Here is a 13,940-nt window from a genome sequence, read left to right on the forward strand (position 1 = left end):
ATCATTTTCAGTTACACAATTCATAAAACCCAGCAGATTTTTTTTTAAAAGGCCATTCCATGGATAAGCAGCTTTTTGCGTGACTGATATTCTCAACATGTTCCTTCCTATGGGTTCTCCATCAGGAAACAGGGTATATGGTGGATAATGCCTTCAACAATATCCTTCCAACCAACACAACATTCATTTCATATGGCAACTTCAGCAAGCATATCAGCCCCTACTTAGCTCCTCTAGCAATCAATAAAATCAGAAGTTCCTGAGGATATATTTCTAGTTGCCCCCATCCTGCAGAGAGGGTCCCCTCCCCCATCCATGTTCCCACAGTAACAAGGTTACAATAAGGGGAAGCAAAGGTCAGCCTTGGAAGACGTTCATCAACAAAGCAACCACTTCTGGACTCAGTTGTCCCTCAAATACTCCTCCTGGCTTCACAAGTTCTTGCCAGTTGTCTCTCGTTGATTGTGGGGAAATATACAGCACCACCAACTGCAAAGGAAAACTGCAAACCTAGCAGAAGCTGCAGGACACCATGAAGTGAATGAATCTGATCCTGAGGAATTGCTCAAAAGCCACCCAAAGCTGTTGAGAAATGGTGATCTGTGAACAACTGAAGAGGAGAAACTCACAAAGATGGGGAAGAAGGTAGCTTCGAAGAGAGGACATCAAAGAATCGAGAGAGCCCTTCAGAAAACTGTTGAAGCATTTATGTTAAAGTGACTGTGTACTTGAGCTTCAGGAGTCAAGTGCGAAGTGAAGAATACACAAGTCTGAAAATCTGCCAGAAAAACATAGCCAAAATTCTTTGTTCATGCTAAGCACGAACATATGGTTATCATTAAAGTCCACATTTTGTTAAATATTAATCATTCTCATAATTTTTTCATTTCTTTTTTCAAGATCAAGTCCCAATTAAACATTTTTCCCACTATTACCGTAGAAGTTTGATTCAACAAGTGGATTCATTTTAAGTGGTCTTTCTCAAGGAACAATTTTCTTTAGATAATCTGCACCCCTTACTGTAACTACTTTTATCAACTAGGTTTAAGATCATAGGCAAAACCAAACAGGGAGACATTTGGCCAAATAAAACACCGACCTCCAGAGTTCAAGCTTCTACTAAGAAATAGTCAAGTTTCATTCAAACCTGGGAAGAGAGAACCGATTGACTGTTTGGGATCAAAAACATAACCAGTGAAATCCATCTTTCCTCTTGGAGAACTGTTTCCAAGAAGAACAGAAAATTGCAAAAGCACTATAAAAACATTTCAGTCCTTGTTAAAAGAGCTAAAATATTGTATTTGATTTGACTGTTGTGTTAATCTATTGAGTTCCTCTAGAGCTTAAGCCTACTGGTTTTAGAGGTTACTTTGTACCAGGAATAAGAGGCCTTTTAAAGAGAACATTCAAGTGTAAACAGAGATGGAATCTCCCAGCTGTCAAAATGGATAGTAAAGCTGGTTTCTGAGCCAGACTGGAGAACAGGTTGAGAACTGCAGGTTCCACCCATCTGGACTGAGAGAGGGTTCTCCGTAGTGGCCCCAAAGTGGCCGTTCAGTGTGGAAATGCTTCCAAGATGAAAATGCAAAAGAGCACGTGCAGAAGCTCTAAAACTCGTGGCCCTTCCTTCGTTGGGTCCTTGTGACGTCCGCTGCCCCAGAGCAGAGGCCAGTTCAGGAAGGTGGCCGGTTGTCAGCTGGTCTGCAGTAAATGTCTTCCCATGCCTGACTAGCCGTGACACAGAGCCTGACACGGGGCTGTCCTACTTGTGAGTGGAGCGGTGAAAACCAGGCGCTGAGTCCCAGAACTGCTGACTCAAGGCTCTGTGATAGAACAGAAATCCGGAACAGCTGGGCCAGAAATAGCAACCATACGCATCTACTGATAGATAATTAGCATAACATCTGAGGGCAGTGACTGAATGAGTGTGAGTGTGTGTGTGTGTGTGTGTGGGCATGTGTGTGTGCGCATGTGTGCTACCAAACCCTAAAAATACTTCCTTTTTTTCATAACCATCCCATAGGCCCTATCTATGTAAACCCCTAGGCACCCTGCCTAACCGTCACTGGATGCAATTACCTTATAACTTAGTGCCTGAGGAAAAGGGATTATTTTTCCCAAATACCCAGATTTTTTAGGAATTGATCTGTTCATGGGTAGACAATCTTGCCATGACAGCAGACTGACCCAATTCCTGCCGCACCCCGCTGACCCTAAGAAAATGTGCGAGAGACATTACCAGGTCTCGTGACAGCTTTCAGAGGCTGGTGACTTATAAAAGTTCAGTGCAGAATAAGTGTATGGTATATTCACATTTTTTTGCATCTCTTTAAGCCATTAATGCAGAAAAAGATGAAGGGGTCCTACCTTACGTCAACATTTCTGTGGGGCAGTAAGTGTCCAGCCTGGGAACATGCCTCTGGTCCCCTAGCATTGGGGACAACAAGGTGTGGCTCCCTGGTTTCTGGGAGGTCCACATCGCTCTCCAGAGGGGTCTGCTCTGACCCTTTCAAACCAGGGTAGCCGCCCCCCAGTACCCCCAGCATCCAGTTTCTCCTTACAAAGCAGAGGTTTGGGCCAGGTTGGCTCCTGGAGGGCTGAGGCCATGCCTCCCATATGCCCCACGAAATGCCCAATGCCGGGGACACAGAGACTCTCCTGAAATGCAAAAATCTAAAATTATAAAGTGGCAGCCAACCTAACATGGGGTCCAGGGCACCACTGGGAATGGAAGGCGGGCTCCCGGGCCTCACGCTGCCCTGACACCTCCCACGCCCCCAGAGCTGGGCTGGGCACTTCCATCCAGGCCCCCACTGGCCCCTCAAAGCTCCATGCACACCCTGCTCCTCACCGGACCCCAAATCAGGTCGGAATCCCTTCCAGCTTTGGAGGAGTCTCCCAACTGCACCCCAATAAGCAGGGCCAGGGGAGCCCTGCCTGGGGGCCCACTCTCCTTCTGTCTCCCCCCAGAAATGGGAAAAAGAATTTGAGGGCTGGGACTTCCCTAGTGGCGCGGTGGTTAAGAATCCGCCTGCCAGTGCAGGAGACATGGGTTCGAGCCCTGGTCTGGGAAGATCCCACATGTCGCGGAGCAACTAAGCCCGTGCGCCACAACTACTGAGCCTCTGAGCCTGTGCTCTGGAGCCCGCGAGCCACAACTACTGAAGCCCGCACGCCTAGAGCCCGTGCTCCGCAATGAGAAGCCCGTGCACCGCAACGAAGAGTAGCCCCCGCTCGCCGCAACTAGAGAAAGCCCGCGCACAGCAACAAAGACCCAACGCAGCCAAAAATAAAAATATAAAATAATAAATAAATTTAAAAAAAGAATTTGAGGGCTGGGATCATGGGTCCCGCCTGCTCCGCACCCGCTCCGCCCGGACCGAGGAGGCCACCGTTTACTGAACTGTGTTTGGAGAACAGAGTGACGGGCTTCCTCGCTGTGCTCCTGGGGCTGAAGCCAGCCAGGTGGAGCTTCCAGACACGCCCGCCCGCAAACACGGGGAAGCTCAGCAGCCCCCAGACACTGGTGCCTGTTCATGAGATCGACCGAGAGCCGGAGGCCCAGGTCAGGCGGCCTCTGCTTGTCCCGCCAGGACGGTGACGCTCAGCAGCACATCCACGCCCAGGGCTGCCCCGCGAGAAGTGGGTCTGACGGGCAGGAGAGTGAGTGAAATGAAACGCGGTTCACGTAAATAAAGGAACGAGGCCAGATCAGACCCCGGTCTGCTCGGTGCAGCAGCTCATCACCAGAGAGTCTCAGCATCAGCAACCCCAGGGATGGTCCTGACCCCACCTACAAAATTACCCACTGAGCTGTGAGTGGGCAAATGACCTAGCTCTGTGGGCGAGGACGTGCCGTGTTTCTCAAGGGGTTCACTTCCCTGAGCTGGCAGGAGGAGCGTCCCACCCCAGGGGCCAGGGAGAAGGTCTCCTCACTCCCTCTCCTGCCAGGAAAAGCTCTCAAGTCCAGGAGAGGTGCTGACAGAGAGACGGGAGCATCTGAGGGCTGCCCACGGTGGACAGAACGTCCCACCAGAAACCGTGGTGAGCCCAGGTCACCTGCCTCTCCCCAGACCCCAGGCTGCATTCAGGGCGGTGTTCCTCAGGGGTGCTGTCCCCTGGCCTTCCTGCACCAACCTGGAACCAGATCCTCCTTGCAAGAAGCTCGGCTGCTTCCCCCGGCTCATTCTTTCTGGGTCGTCCAGGCAGCCCTTGGCCAGGTTTCCAAGTTACCGATTCCTTAGGGACCGCCATCCCCAGCAGGCAGAGCAGGAGGTCAGCTCTGATGTTTGCTGAGGTTCACGTCTGCCTGCCCCACGTGCCAACACAGCAGGCTCTTTGCCATAAGCCCCCCGAGGTCCAAAAACCCCTGGTCAGCTGTGGCTGCCTTGGCAAGAGTGAGGGCTTTCGACTTGCATTCCTGGAAATTCTTTATCTTCAGATTCCCTGCCTGGCTTCAGCCTCTTAAAGCTCAATTAATCGCCACATAATGCTCTCCAAACAGCTTTAGTAGGTCAGGGTGTCTGCTGAGCACAAAGGCCACAGACGGGCAGTGCTGAAGGAACAAGGAAGGCCTGTCGGAGCTCTGCCACCTTGGTGGGCAGCGTCCCTCCCAGGACAACCCCTTTGCTTCGGGCAGGGTTGGGAAGCAGAGAAATGAAGCTCCCTCTCCTCCCCATGGACTCTCTCAAAGTCACATCTGTTCTCCCCAAGGCTTGTGGCCTAATGATTACCAGTGGACATGGGGGGAGGGGGGAGGGTGAGAAAACTCTGGAAGAAAAGCCATTTGCACTGGAAATGTGGGATTATGTCATCATTTCCACAGCAGCCATCAGAAGCAGGAGGAGGCTGCAGGAAGTCACCCAGCATGCTTGCAAGAACAGAACATCTGTCGATTCTGTAATAAGATGTGCCCTGGGCTTTCTTTGCTAAGACACCAGGTCTCACTACTCCACTGCTCTCCCCTCCAAGCCCAAAGAGGGGAAGACAAAGCCACAGATGTTAGGGGCACTGCAGTCGCCTGGGCATGGTGAAAACACGCAGAGGGCATAACAGCTCCAACAAGAGAGGCCTGGCTGGAAATGGGCACTGATGGAGGATATATCTCCAAATCATGAGACCAACAGGGACCTCAGACTCTGGCCCAGGCCTGGCGAATAACAACTTCCATTTCAGTGAAATTAAATTTTCATTTGTATATTTTTGAAACTTGCTTCGAAAACTTCCAAGGACCCGGCAAAGGGAAAAAGATAGGATTTATTTGGATCCCTGGATCCAGGCCACAGTCCCGTTGAAAAAAGCAGCCATGGAGAGACACTGGAGTTGGCAACACCCTGAAGTCACAGCTGAGGGTGTACTTAGGGCAATGGGACCACAGCTGTCCCTGGTCCTGTCCAGTCCGCTGGGCCAGGACAGGGAGCCTCAGGGCCTGGGGGCCCTGATCAGTCCTGAAACCACTCCTGCCCTGCCAAGCAGCTGGAGAGATCTTTTAAAAATGCAAATCTGCTCAGATCTCTGCCTGCCTCAGGGCTTCTGGACCTTCTTAAGATAAAGCCCTAAGAGCCAATGGCCCAATGGCCAAAGCTGGAACAATCTGAGCAACCAAAGTAGTATTGTATTATAACTCAAAGTATAAAATAGATACCCACGAGTCCATATTGATATAAATAAATGATTGAATAAGTTAATAAATGGAGGAGAAGAGACAAATCTCCCATGCAAAAGAATTCCAAGAAATTTATGTAGATACTCCCCCTAAAAGAGGGGGCACAACTCCCCAGTCCTGAGATGTGCCCACAGTGACTTCCTTCCAAAGAGGACAGTATGGAAAAGGGGAAAAAAAGAGGAACTTGACAGTGGAGAAATCTGACAAACACGACCCCAGCCAAGCGATCAAGGTCAATGTGAACAGTCATAAAACACGTTGATAGTAAGTACCCTTGATACGATGTGATGAAAATGGCACTTTACCTCTGTGATCATCCTCCCCAAACCCATAACTCTACTCTAATCACGAGAAAAACATCAGACAAATCCCAGCTAAGGGACATTCGACAAAGTACCTGACCAGTCCTCCTCAAAACTGTCAAGGTCATCAAGAACAAGAGAGTCTGAGAAACAGTCACAGCCAAGAGGCGCCTAAGGAGACATAAAGACTAAATGCCATGTCGTATCTTGGATGGGGTCCTGGGACAGAAAAAGGACATTAGGGAATAAGTAAGGAAATCGGAATAAACTATGGGCTTTAGTTAATAATAATGTGTCAATATTGGTTCATGAATTGCATCAAATGAACCAAGCTATTGTTGAGATGTTAATAATAGGGCAACTGTGTGCTTGGGTAAGTGGGAACTCTTGATACTATTGTCTCGATTTTTTTGGTAAGTCTAGAAGTATTCTTAAAAGAAATCTATTACTCGAAAAAAATTCTACCGAGGAAAAAAAAATAAAGCCCCCAATCCTTAACATGAGCCACGGTGTGCCAACCACTGGCCCCTGCCCACTGTGCTACCCCCTTCCATTCTCTGCAGGCCCCAGCCTCAATGGGACCTCTTCAGTTTTGCTCCCTTCTCTTTCCTCAAGGTTTCTGCAGATGCTGTTCCTTCCCCTGCCCGTGTGTAGTTAACTCCACTTAGCCTTCAACTCTCAGCTTAGAAGTTGCCTCCCCTGGGAAGCCCTCGGGGACAAGGGACCAACAGAGAGGCAGGTAGACCTCAGGAGATAATGGGCAAGGAAGAGCGTCTGCTCCATGGAGTATCGTCCAGATAAGAGAGATTCAGGTCCAGCTCCATCCCCACCTCCTCATCACTGCGTGTTCTAGAACCACATCTGCATACAACGAGCTTCCTCTCTCCTGATTCCTCTATTACTTCTGGACACTGGCTTGGCAGGTGATCATCGATGCGTTGGCCACCCCTTGTACTCTCACTCTCTCCTTCAGCTTAGCTTTGGGCACCTCTGTGCCTCCCCAGTAGCAGGACTCTCTGAGGCCACGGGCTTCCCCTTCTCAACACACCCAGGTGTGTTTAGCCCTCCACAAGAAAAGACTAACTGAAAATGCTCTTTAGAAGACTTAATAGCTAAGCAGAATAGTTTCTAATCAGAACCAGCTGTTTGCATAGAAACAGGAGTTCTGAATACTTGCTGTGATGATTAGTTTTAAGTGTTGGCTCGGCCATTGTACTCAGATATCTGGTCAGTGCAGATGTTGCTGTGAAGGTATTTTTTTAGATGAGAGTAACATTTAAATCAGTAGACTTTAAGTAAAGCAGATTACCCCCCATAATGTGGGTGGGCCTCATCCAATCAGTTGAAGGCTTTAAGAGACAAAGACTGAGATCCCCCAAGGAAGAGGGAGTTCTGCCAGCAGGCGGCCTTTGGACTCCAGCTACAATATCAATTCTTCCCCAGGTCTCCAGCCTGTTGGCCTGCCTTGCAGTTTTTGGATTTGCCAGTCTCCACATTTTCATGAGCCAATTCCTTAAAATAAATTTCTCTCTAAACAGGCAGACCTCCGAGGTAATACAAGTATGGTTCCAGACTACCACAATAAAGCGAATATCACCATAAAGTGAGTCACACGAAGTTTTTGGTTTCCCAATGCATATAAAAGTTACTTTTACACTATACTGTAGACTATTGTGTGTAATAGTATTATGTCTAAAGAAACCATTGTACACACCTTAATTAAAAAATACTTTATTGCTAAAAAATGCTAACCGTCATCTGAGTCTTCAGTGAGTCATAATCTTTTTGCAATAGTAACATCAAAGATCACTGATCACAGATCACCATGACAAATATACTATTGAGAAAGTCTGAAATATTGCGAGAATTCTCAAAATGTGACACACAGACACGAAGGGAGCAAATGTTGGGAAAATGGCGCCAATAGACTCGCTCAATTCAGGGTTGCCACAAGCCTTCAATTTGTAAAAAACTCAACATCTGCAAAGTGCAATAAAACAAGTTATGCCTGTATATGTGTATATATATCCCACTGGTTCTGTCTCTCTGGAGAACGCCAATTAATACACCAATACTCACACAGGACGTCCCCTTTGTTACATGGAGAGCTTGCTAGCATGGATAAACTTCAGATCAACTACAGCCCAAACAATCACACATGGCATCACGGGTCCAAACTGTCAACGCCTTCTTGGCGCCATCCTAAAGGCAGCTCCCCCAGGGTCTAAGGGACAGAGACCACCAGGCCCCTCCTCTCTGGGGGCAGCAGCTTGGAAGGAGACCTTTGTACAATACCTGCTTAAGTCCTTGGCTAGACCTTGGCAGAAGGGAATGGAAGCTTCGACTCCATCACCAGCTGCGGTGGAAGGCAAAGATGCGTGTGCATCACCAGCTGGGGCGGAAGGCAAAGATGTGTGTTCTGAGGCCGGGGGAGTGAGATCCACACGGGCAGCAGCTGGGGAGGTGCTGGGGACACAAAGGGAGAATTATTCCCAGTGGGACTCGGCTCCTTAATGGCACATTCATCAGGCCCCCTCACCCCTCCCAACCCACTCACACACATGGCGTTGGGTATTTAAAGACCCAGCACACTGCTGCCCCAGGCTCCCCACTGGGTTCCCCAGGCCTCTGCTTAGACACAGTCGGGTTGCACCTTCCAGCACAGCAGCCCCCAGGCCAGGCTGTGAATTGCCCCCTCCTTAGGCTGCAGCAGAACCCAGGCGGCAGGCAGCTTGGGTGTCAGAACACTCTGAGTTGTCTTGTTTGAGTTTTGTTTGGGGGAAGGGACTTTCATATGATCGTTTCTCATCACTTTTTAATAAGCAGTGGAACTCTGGGAGTTGAAAACTAAAATACAATTTTGCAAACTCCCCAGGATTTGACCCAAAATCTGAGGCTGAGAAAAGTCAAGGTGAAGAGGCTCATGGGTAACCAAGGAACCTGCACCAGGAACTTGCCGGGATCCCTCTTCCCTGGGGAAGGATTCCCAGAGCACAGCCCTGTGTCTGGTTTAATGGGTGAGTGCCCCCTGCTGGACATCCAGGGAAATGCTGGGAGTGCAGGGTGGCCCCCAGCGGGAGGGAAGGCAGGAAGGAAGGCCACCTGCAGACACACCCTTGGAGCCAAAAGACACCAGGCTTGGAGCTCAAAAGAGGTTCTGATCTTCCCCTTTGGCAAAAGCAAGACTAGTGATGCCGTCCACAGACTTCCAGGGCGGGTTAGCCCTCCCAGCCTCTCCGGCTGTCCGCACTGCTGTCCACACTGCGTGACTCAGCACCGAGAGCCTGAAACCCAGCCAGAGGTCGAAGCTGGGGTTACGAGTTTCACAGCCTCTGGTGGGGACTCATTGCTTCCCTGTGGGCGTGAGCTCCTGCTGGCAGCTCCCGCGCTGCAGGAAGGCAGGACGTTCGGGTTTCCAGGTTTCCGTGTCAAAGGCGTCCTGCTAATCTCCAACTCCTCCACGTCCACCTGCGAGGTTGGTTTCCCGGCCTGGAGGACGGCTGCCACGGGCACCGCGCACCCAGTACAGCGAAAGAACTCTCAGTCTAGCCCCAAATCCCCGTCGCAGCTCTCAGCAGGTCTTGCAGGGCCGGGCCTCTGCCTCGCGCCTCGCCCCACCCTCCTCACCCTCACCTGCTCTGCTCTGACCAGCCGGGCCCCCCTCCCTGGGTTCCCACAGCACTGGCTGCCCCTGCTGTGTCCTGGCCTTGGAAGCCCCCCTCCTCCCCGGGCCAGCAACTCCTCCGCTTCCCGCGTCCTGGCTTGGCCTTCACTATTCCGCAGCTACGAAAACAGCAGTGGCTCGCCCCTGCCGGTGCCAATGTCCGGGATGGCTCTGTCCTAGGTGCCTGCGCCTGTGAGCCCGGGCCTGTGTTAAGTGCTTCACATACGTGACCTCGGGAAGCGCCACAACAGCCTTTGAGTCAGATGCCGTCACCCTCACCTTACAGAGATCAAAGCCGAGGCTCCGAGAGGCGAGGTCACAGAGCGAGCAGGCGGTGGAGCCAGGATGGGAACCCAGGCTCTGAGTCCTTAACACCGCGTGACTCAGCACCGAGAGCCCGAAACCCAGCCAGAGGTCGAAGCTGGGGTCCAGCTCCATGTCCACTTTCTAACGGACCCCCTAGCACACACCCGGAAGCCCCCAGCTCCTCCTCGGTGACTCCCATCACCTGGGACTTGAAGACCACGAGGGAGACCAAACTCCCTGAGGACAGGGGCTTTATCCGTCAGATTCACCCCAGCAGCCCAACATCCAGCCGGGCCACCCACAGTGGGCACTCGGACGGGCAGAGGGAGAGCCAGGGGCGGGGGGGCGGGGCGGGGGGAGTCCCGAATGGCTACGACCAAACCGGGTTCAGGGAGCAGAGACAGAGCTGGAACCACATGATCTTCTCCCCTGGGCCTCACGGAAATTAGGAGCAAAACAGACCAGAGAGTAATGACCCTGGCTAAGCCCAGAGCAAGGCAATCCACACGTGAACAAAAATTACAATGAGTTCGTGGGCAGAACCGGCAAAAGTGCGAAGTGGGTTTACAGAGGGCACGATGCCTTGGCTGTTCAAACTGTTGTTTGTAACAACATGGATAGTGGCTGAAATAACTTTTTTCGTAAAGACATGACTCAAATGAATAATGAAAACTACAGGGGGCTGTTAAGCTCCTTAAGAAAGCCACTTTCACACTCTGTAAAGCTACATTTATTCTTACCCATAAGCAGTGAACAGGCCACTTACAAACTCAAGCCTTTAGTCTAAAATTTGCTTTCTAAAGAAATTACACTGGCCGAGCCCCTTCCTCTGCACACCCCCTGAAGATTTTATTTAATTTAATGCAAACAGAAAAGGTGACACAGTTCGTGGTTCTGTACCCTACAACTCCATCAAAGTGCAAGGAAAGGTTTCTGTCTTTGAAAACCCTGGCAGAGGGGAGGAGCTGTGGCCTCAGAACAAGGCCGACCCCACGGGGAAGCACAGTGACAGTCACACTGCGATGAGGACGCCTCGAGGCCGACCCCTGAGAACACCCTGTGGTCCCCTCAGCTCTTCAGCCTGGAGACCGGATGCCTGCCCGCTCCGCCCTTCACTTGGTTGGCACCCAGACCACCAGGGCCACACCCTTCCGGCGCTGGCCTGTTCCCATCAGCTAAAGGCACCAAACAAATGACTCAACAGCTCTTTTAAGAATGATGGCGCCCCTCCCTCCTGGTCTGCAGCCTGCCCTTGGTCCAACCCCAGAGGCGGGGAGGTCAGGCCCCAACAGGGGAAGGTTCAGTGACTCACGACCGAAGCTCTGACACACGGGCACCTACGGAACTCCTCCTCTTCCCTCCTAACCCTCCTCCTCCCCCCAAATTTCTCCCCAGCTTGGCTAGTGGCCCCACCAGCTGTCCAGGCCCTGGACCAGAAGTTGAGACTGTCCTTGACTCTCCTTGTTCTCTCGCCCCATCATGGCCCCTTCATGCTGAGTCACATCCCTTGTCCTTCCAGAATCTGTCCTCTTTGTCCTGCAGGTCCAGGCCTGCAGCCTCTCTGAGCAGGGCTCCTGCACACCCACGCCCCAGCACACACACACACAGACACCAGAATGTCCCAACTCGAGTTCCGATCAGGTCCTTTCATTGCCTGAAGGCCCCCCCCACTTTCCACGCCTTACACCTGATGGAATACAGGTGAAACTCCCGGGCCTCGCGAGCTGGGGCTCCCGCAGCCCAGCTCTGTCCCCTCCCAGGTTTGTCCTCCTGTTGCCCTGACCCCACCAAGCCAGTCTCCAAGGGCTCCTGGCACTTTCTTGCCTCTGTGTCTTTGCTCAAGCAGACCCTGCCCCTGAATCCCCGCCTACCTCTCTCAGGCCCCCCTCCTAGCCCACCCCACAATCATCCTGCAGTGTCACCCAAACAAGGAAGCTCCCCCCATCCCCGGTAGGGGTAACAATGCCCACCCTGCATTGCCAGGCTGGACCGGGCCTGGCTTCTGCATATGCTGTTGTTTTCTGCTAACACGTCCTCTTCTCCTCTACTAGAGACTCAGCCATTGTGGTCTCTCCAGCCCCCAGCACGGGGCCTGGCCCGGAACAAGTGCGCAACACATGGCAGCTCCTTCCCTCCCGCCCCCTGGCCTCCCAAACATGCAGGCCACCGACAGTGGGACAACTGTCCTATCTTCTTGGAATCTCAGAGTCCAACCGTCTTGAGGTGAGACCAGCAACATAAGCTGCAGGAATGCAAATGAAAGCGAAGTGAAAACGCAAGGCCCCGTGTGCCTGAAGCATAAGAATTCCAGGAGGGTGACAACAGCAGCCTGCTGAACAGAGCACGGGGCCCTTCTGAGCACGGGGCCCTGGGCGACTGCCCAGGTCACACGCCCCTGAAGTCAGCCCTGGTTCTAGACCCCGAGGGGAAGCTTCCATAGGGCCCCTCCAAGGCGCCCTGAGCTGCCAGCGGGCCTTGTTGCTGGAGCAGAGGTGAGGAGCCGGTGACCAGGTCGGCCTCCCCTTGCCAGCTGCTGTCCGCTCAAGTCTCCCGTGAGCAGCAGTGACTTCTCTTAGAGACGTTATTCTCAGGGAGTCAGGCCCTCTCCAATGCCCAGTACCACTCCCAGCCCTCAGTGGGAACTCGTGGGCAGCTGTCAAGCCCAGCACAGAGTGGGGCAGAGCCCTGAGATGGGGTCCACATCTGCAATCTCAGTTGGCTTCTTTTTTTTCTTTTTTGGCCATGCCACGTGGCATGTGGGATCTTAGTTTCCCAACCAGTGATCGAACCCGTGCCCCCTGCACTGGAAGCGCGGAGTCCTAACCACTGGACCGCCAAGGAATTCCCCTCAGTTGGCTCTGCAAGGCACTTATATTCACTTGCCCTTGATCACCTCCCCTATACAATGGGCCAGGAATAGGGCTGCAAAGACCCTTCTAGTTGTAAAAGTCCACTAATCCCTTTTCCCATGTAGGGAGTTAATCAATGTCTCCTATGGAATAACAAAGAAGCTGAATTCAAATTCATGTCAAGTATTTGCATTTTTGGAAGATGAAGGAAATGTTGATTTAATTTAAGCCTTTTATTTTTTAAGGGAAGAGTTGACCAAAAAAAAGGGCAAATAAACTCACCATACTATCAGCAGATAGAAATGGCATGTCGATCAAGGCATTCTTTCCTGCGAGGCCCAGCTGGACAAGACCTCTGAATCCTTCTCAACACAGATCCCTAAGGAACCACTACGAACGGGTCAGAGTTTGCCATCCCTGATTCAGTACCTCACCAAGGTCGTCACTAACAACAACTGGTCCCATTAACCGTTTGGATGCAGTCACCACGCACACGAGACCTGAGAAACACAGAGCATGTTGCTTCAGGGCTGGCACTCAGCCCGACAGTCCTCCAAGCCCAGCTGTAGTGAGATGCCATCACCAGCTGCTGTCTCTTGACACCCTGTTCAGGGCTTTTGAGTCCTTCTTGGCGGATCCCCCACTGAACTGATAGCAGGTTTCATTTTAGAGATCGGAGAGAGTTGCCAAATTAAGCCCCTGTCCAAGGACAAACACCAGAGTGACCCTGGCTGTCATGGGAGTGTGATAACGGCCCCCAAGATACAAGCCGAGCATTATCACATCCTGTTGGGCCAGATGGGTGACAGCATCTTATCTCCCATTTCACATCACCATCTGGAAGGTATTAACACAATAGCCCTTCCTCACAGGCCCCCCTGATTTTTTTTCTTCCTGAATCCCCAAGTGCACACGATCACGTAATAGGGCAAGAGCTAAGGCCAAAGACTCAGCTCGGGCTGAAAGTGAGACTCAAGCCAGAGAAAGAAAAGCGCTTTGAAATTGCTGGTTTGGAGAGCTATGTTCGGTCGACAGGAGCACTGGACAATCAGTCCAACCGAGGCCTGGGGTTTGATACGAGGAGCCTCCGAGATGGGAGATCCTGCACCACCCTCCTCCGAGACGCAGCCGCTGAGAAGCAACAAAGCCAAAAC

At 51.7% G+C, this 13,940-nt stretch overlaps 1 protein-coding gene across 15 annotated transcripts in view; it reads right to left on the reverse strand.

The window, feature by feature from the left end:
• TACC2 (transforming acidic coiled-coil containing protein 2) overlaps positions 1–13,940 on the reverse strand; it is a 212,876-nt gene that overhangs the window by 81,739 nt on the left and 117,197 nt on the right. For 12 of the 15 annotated variants that reach the window (XM_036828561.1, XM_036828563.1, XM_036828567.1 and 9 more), the window contains one exon: positions 8,263–8,433. The exons of the other annotated variants lie outside the window; for them this stretch is intronic. In XM_036828561.1, coding sequence (XP_036684456.1) covers positions 8,263–8,433 — 171 coding nt within the window. The remainder of the gene's footprint in view (positions 1–8,262; positions 8,434–13,940) is intronic. 15 annotated transcript variants of the gene reach the window in all.

The sequence above is a fragment of the Balaenoptera musculus genome, chromosome 16 (genome assembly GCF_009873245.2).
Source record: "Balaenoptera musculus isolate JJ_BM4_2016_0621 chromosome 16, mBalMus1.pri.v3, whole genome shotgun sequence".
NCBI lineage: Eukaryota > Metazoa > Chordata > Mammalia > Artiodactyla > Balaenopteridae > Balaenoptera > Balaenoptera musculus.